The 6,146-nt window shown below is 35.9% G+C and overlaps 1 protein-coding gene across 1 annotated transcript in view; it reads left to right on the plus strand.

The window, feature by feature from the left end:
• Nucleotides 1-4,661, plus strand: part of LOC149232122 (eukaryotic translation initiation factor-like protein) — a 38,869-nt gene extending 34,208 nt beyond the window's left edge. The window contains exons 4-6 of the mRNA XM_089379360.1: nt 3,234-3,270; nt 3,399-3,466; nt 3,645-4,661. Of these exons, the coding sequence (XP_089235486.1) occupies nt 3,234-3,270; nt 3,399-3,466; nt 3,645-4,275 (736 nt within the window). The 3' untranslated portion in view covers nt 4,276-4,661. The remainder of the gene's footprint in view (nt 1-3,233; nt 3,271-3,398; nt 3,467-3,644) is intronic.
• The last annotated feature ends 1,485 nt before the right edge of the window (nt 4,662-6,146 follow it).

Here is a 6,146-nt window from a genome sequence, read left to right on the forward strand (position 1 = left end):
TTAACTTTGGGATTATTGTGGTTCAGCGGGAAGTAGACTTCTGTGTCATTTAGTTCAACAGTGGTAGAATACATGGCTAGTTGTGAGGTTATCTGGCCTCACATGTTAATTGCAGGATTGTTTGATTTTGAGTTGGCATTTAGTTCAACAGTGGTAGAATGCATGGCAGCTAGTACTTACTAGTTGTGATGTTATCTGGCTTCACATGTTATTTGTAGGATTGTTTGATTATGAGTTGGAGCCTATAGTGTTTTACTGTGATAATTACAGTTGTATCAAACTCTTTGAGAACCCGATGTTTCATGACAGGTCCAGGCATATCATGATAAGATATCATGTCAAATGAGACAAGGTTCAAAGGGGAGCATTGAAGCTCCAACTTATTCCCACAGATCAACAGGTGGTTGATATTCGGACCAAGCCCTTTGCAACAGGGAAGTTTGAGGCATTGAGAGACAAACTAGGATTGGTGTACAATGTGCTTAGGTATTTGAGGGGTACAATGTACAATGGAGTATTGTTTGAGATATCATAGAGATGATGAAGTGAAGTTGCAGGCTTATTCAGACTGACAGTTTAGGCAGACAATGCAGTGGACAGGAAGAGCCTATAGTCTTTTACTGTGATAATTACAGTTGTATCAAACTCTTTGAGAACCCAATGTTTCATGATAGGTCCAGGCATATCGAGATAAGATACAAGGTTCAAAAGGGAGCATTGAAGCTCCAACATATTCCCACAGAACAACAGGTGGTTGATATTCGGACCAAGCTCTTTGCAACATGGAAGTTTGAGGCATTGAGAGACAAACTAGGATTGGTGTAAACAAACTTCCTTGTTAAAAGGGAATGTTGAGAATTATAGTTCAAATCGGAATTTTTGCACATGTTCAATTTGAACATGTGAGAAATAGTTCAAGATGTTTTTAAAAAGAAAAAAAAGAGATATATTTTATTTTTTGAAAATTAATTATGTTTTAGGAAAGTAATTTTAGTTTGTATCCGGTCTAATAAAAAAGGTGGAAGCTTTACATTTAGCGTTTGAGTTTAAAATTCAGGGCAAGGTAGAGGCTTCACATGTTAAATATAGGATTGTTTGATTATGAGTTGGCATTTAGTTCAACAGTGGTAGAATACATGGCAGCTATTGCTTACTAGTTGTGAGGTTATCTGACTTCACATGTTACTTGTAGGATTGTTTGATTATGAGTTGGAGCCTATAGTATTTTACTGTGATAATTACAGTTATATCAAACTCTTTGAGAACCCAATGTTTCATGATAGGTCCAGGGATATCGAGATAAGATATCATGTCAAATGAGACAGAGTTCAAAAGGGAGCATTGAAGCTCCAACATATTCCCACAGATCAACAGGTGGTTGATATTCAGACCAAGCCCTTTGCAACATTGAAGTTTGAGGCATTGAGAGACAAACTAGGATTGGTGTAAATTTCCTTATTAAAAGGGAGTGTTGAGAATTATAGTTCAGATTGGAATTTTTGCACATGTTCAATTTGAACATGTGAGAAGTAGTTCAATATGTTTTTTAAAAAGAGAAAAAAAAGAGATATATTTTATTTTTTGAAAAGTAATTTTCTTTTTTGGGAAAGTAATTCTAGTTTGTATCCGCTTTAATAAAAAAGTGGAAGCTTTATATTTAGTGGTTCAGTGTAAAATTCAGGGCAAGGTATTTGATTGAGTTAGTTGTAGGATTGTTTGATTATGAGTTGGCATTTAGTTCAACAGTGGTAGAATACATGGCAGCTAGTACTTACTAGTTGTGAGGTTATCTGGCTTCACATGTTACTTGTAGGATTGTTTGATTATGAGTTAGACCCTATAGTCTTTTACTTTGATAATTACAGTTGTATCAAACTCTTTGAGAACCCAATGTTTCATGATAGGTCCAGGCATACTGAGATAAGATATTATGTCAAATGAGACAGGGTTCAAAAGGGAGCATTGAAGCTCCAACATATTCCCACAGATCAAGAGGTGGTTGATATTCGGACCAAGCCCTTTGCAACATGGAAGTTTGAGGCATTGAGAGACAAACTAGGATTGGTGTAAATTTCCTTGTTAAAAGGGAGTGTTGATAATTATATTTCAGATCAGAATTTTTGCACATGTTCAATTTGAACATGCGAGAAGTAGTTCAAGATGTTTTTTAAAAAGAAAAAAAAGAGATATTTTAATTTTTGAAAAGTAATTGTTTTTTTGGAAAGTAATTCTAGTTTGTATCCGCTTTAATAAAAAAGTGGAAGCTTTATATTTAGCAGTTGAGTCTAAAATTCAGGGCAAGGTAGAGGCTTTCTCACACACTTGAACAGTTGAGCAAGTTGAGTGACAGAGATGGTGAGAGAGAGGGCAGTGAGGAAAGTTGTTTCGTGCAGTCTTGTACGAACATTCATAACTCATACTGACAACACCGTATGGATCTGTACAGATGTACTGATTCTATAAACAGTGCAGTACATTTTTTACAACAGTGCTGAACAAAAGAGAATTGCTGTTGTTGTGTTTTTCAGCAGCTGTAACTCTCAAACAACATGGGAAAGCTCAAGTTCATGGTGATTTTTGATAACTGTGCAGTGCTATTTTTTAGGCAGTGTCTGGAGGTTTCCTTGTAAGCTTTTCGGAGGAATGAAAAGCTGATTTGAACGAGTAATCACTGGTGTGTCTGTTTTATGTTTATGCTTCCACCATTTAATTTCTAGCTATTGTGTGATTGGTGCTATGGTCTGAAATTTAATTTCAGTGTTAATTCAGCAATTTATTTGTTTGATTGAGATGACAAGAACATTAGTCACCTAGGTCTTGAAATTCCATGAGCTGTTAGGACACTGATGAATATATTTACACTGGTAGAGTATCAATAAAAACTCCTAATAATTTGCCCCTTTTATACCACATTGTATGTGTGTGCTGTTTCCACACTGTTAGATTATGTTCAAAATAGTTTTCCGGTGAATCTGACAGCAGGATGGAACTTCTAGTATGTTGCAGCCCCATGGCTTCATTTGTATTAACTGCTGAAATTAATCATCGATTTAATAATTCCTCATCAACTATCGCCATTTTGATATTTGTTCAAGATATACATTGATGATTGAATGCTTTGATGGTTAAGATAAGATCGAGATATTTTCCTTCATCTGTTTTTTCTATTATAAGATAAGATTTTCTTTCACCTTTACATGTGGTAAATGCTTATGTTTTGGATGTTGCTTTAGGAAATCTCTGTTTGGTGGGGCACGACCACGAGAATTTGTAAGTTCATTTTGTTTCTGCTGATAACGAATCCTAGCTTATATCTTTTACTTTCTGCTCAATTGGTTATGTCTATATGAATTCATGTGCATTGGGATATTCACATTAAGAATAGCAATGATATACAGGTATTAAAGGAGCGTGGTGTGGATGACGTGGTAATTAGTAGTGTGGATCCAGCTGTTGTGGTGATTAGGTATACAAGTTCTTTTGTAGCATTTTATTAGGGACATCTAGAAGACAAAACCGTGTATTCTGGGCATTCATGCTATAAATTAATGTTAATGGTTAACTTTCATATATGCACATCGAGTATATTTCGTTGCAAAAATCATAAATTTGCTATGCTTACTTAATCGGACTGCTTAATGTAGTGCAAAGGGAAATGCAATGATTTCCAAGGATGCAGAACCCTTGGATGATAAAGAGGTTGAAGTGAACGTTGAGTCTTCTGGCAGTGGAAACAATATTAGGCAAGATGACAGGGTTGAAAACATTGTCTTTGATAGGAAGACAAGTAATAGACCTTTGGAGAGACCAGACTCGAGTCGTTCTGAGTGGACTGACCCAGAAAAGAAGGATTACTGGGTAGATATGGAGAAACAAGAACTCCAAAGAAATTTTAGGAGAACTGAGAATTGGCGCAATCCGCATGGTAAGGATAACTACAAGCTGGAACGGCGGCAGGACCTGGATAAACAGGATAGCTGGCGCAAGTCAACTGATTCCGCAAGTTTTAATGGTGGAGCACAGAGAAGTTTATCTTCATCTGTATTAGAAAATTCCTCTCATGTACCTGTTAAGTACGGACAGGGCCGAGCTGCATCAGCTGTGGAGCTTGCTCAAGCATTCTCCAGATCAGCATCTCACATAGTCAATGGACAGAGATTCTCAAGCCAAGGATCCCCTCTTCCAAAGGCTGTGCCATTTTCTCGTCTTACAGACTCATCTGTGGCAAAAGAGATTCGTTCCAGCTCTGTTCAAAGGCGAATCAATGGGTATTGACATGCTTGCATGTGCTGTTGAATATCAGCAAAGACTATGGCTCTGCCTTGGATCACATAGGACCTGCATGGTAAAGACACATTGAACGGGAAGTAAAGCAGGCATATTACAGGCTTGACTTGCTCCGTCTTTGGGAAAAGTCTCATTAGATTTGGGCTTTACATATATAGTCTATAGTTTGTTCCAACTCCTTGTTTGTGCCGAAGAACAACAGGGTTCTCAGGCAAATGACATAGGTTTAGTACCACCATCTTGTGTACAGGTGCTGAACTCAGGATCCAGCCGTAACTTTTATCATCTCCTACGTTATCTTCCGATTTTATCATGCGTGTGGCATAAATTTTGATATATTGATTTCTTATAAATTAATTAAGTATTTATTGTCATGTTGTTTGCTTGCCTGAAGTTTTCTGTTTAGTTGTTTTAGCGGCGGACTACAATTTAATTATCGCCTGACAAGCCCATTACCATCTTTTAAATTGCAAAAATATGATCTTGTATGGAAACCGTTCAGATGTGTTTACTTTGTTTACTGTTTAAAAAAGATTCAGAACTGTATTTTTGTGATCACCATCATCCATAATAAGTGCATTTTTATGGATCTTCAAAAAGAACTGAACTGATTGCATGGTACTTTTTTGAATAATTTATCGGAAATCAACTTTTTTCGACTTTGCCTTTATAGTTTGCTAGTAGAATCTCTTCTTCAATTCAAGATATGCGAAAAAAGATGCTTGTTGACTGCTTGGCATCTTATAATTGAATGTGACATTCAGATAATTTTTGCATGTCATCTGTTTTAGATGAATAACCCATATGAAAGTTGATTCTTTCAATGATGGGTGGTGTACACGTTGGATTTTTATTATTTTCCCACGCTCCTTTTTATGATGTTGTCATGTTCTCACCCTTCAGTCCGTAGCTGAGAATGAGATTTCTGGTGCTTCGCCCATTCCAATCAACAGTTAGCTCACCAAGAGCTCAAATCAACAATCAGCTTGCTAGCTCACCAAGAGCTCAAATCAACAATCAACTTGCCAGGAGCAAGCATGTCGCAAATATCAACTTGCTAGGAGCAAACATGTCACAAATTGGTTTTGAACCAAGAGGGAAGCATAACAACTGCACTTGAACTTGACTCAATTGGTTAATTTACATTCTTTTTACCTTTTGAGGCATTTTTTCTCATAGCATTTTACTTGACAAAACATTAATGGTGGACTGACGTTTTACTTAACAATGCGCTAATGGTGGTGTACAGACTGGTGTTTTTGTTTGAGCTTTTCAACCAAAGAGCCCAAGATTATCTTTTGGCACACCAATAATGACATACATTTAATAGTCGTTTACTTACATTTTGAATCACTAGATTTGTTAGATTAAATTTTCCATGATAATTTGAATGACACTTCTATCACATATCTTAGAGTTTACTTGAGGACATTTTGCATCACTGGATTTGTTAGATAAATTTTCTTTGATTGTGGATTTACAGTTTTTTTTCGATATAAACAGTAAAAGTTCTTCTAGGGTCAAAGTCAAAATAGATCTCACTCATGCATTTACTTGTAGTGGTACCTAATCTGTTAATGACACTGAATTCTAGTAGATTATGTAACAAAATAATATTTAATTGGTATATCTTTGAAATTATTAACAGGAATGAAGTGTCTTTTAGATATACATGACGGAATTATAATTAATTATGTTTAGACTTGCAATGAGATAATTATTATTCTTCACCTTTTGTTTATTCAAATAAATTCTCTCTTAACCATAATTGAATTTTCTTTTAACAATAATGTTGGAAGCATAATGCATCATCCAAAATGAATCCTATATTGGGGTGAAAGTTACATGCGTTATGTCCT

This window comes from Pinus tabuliformis, chromosome J (assembly GCF_031772625.1).
Source record: "Pinus tabuliformis cultivar Carrire ecotype Pingquan chromosome J, CPIR1, whole genome shotgun sequence".
NCBI lineage: Eukaryota > Viridiplantae > Streptophyta > Pinopsida > Pinales > Pinaceae > Pinus > Pinus tabuliformis.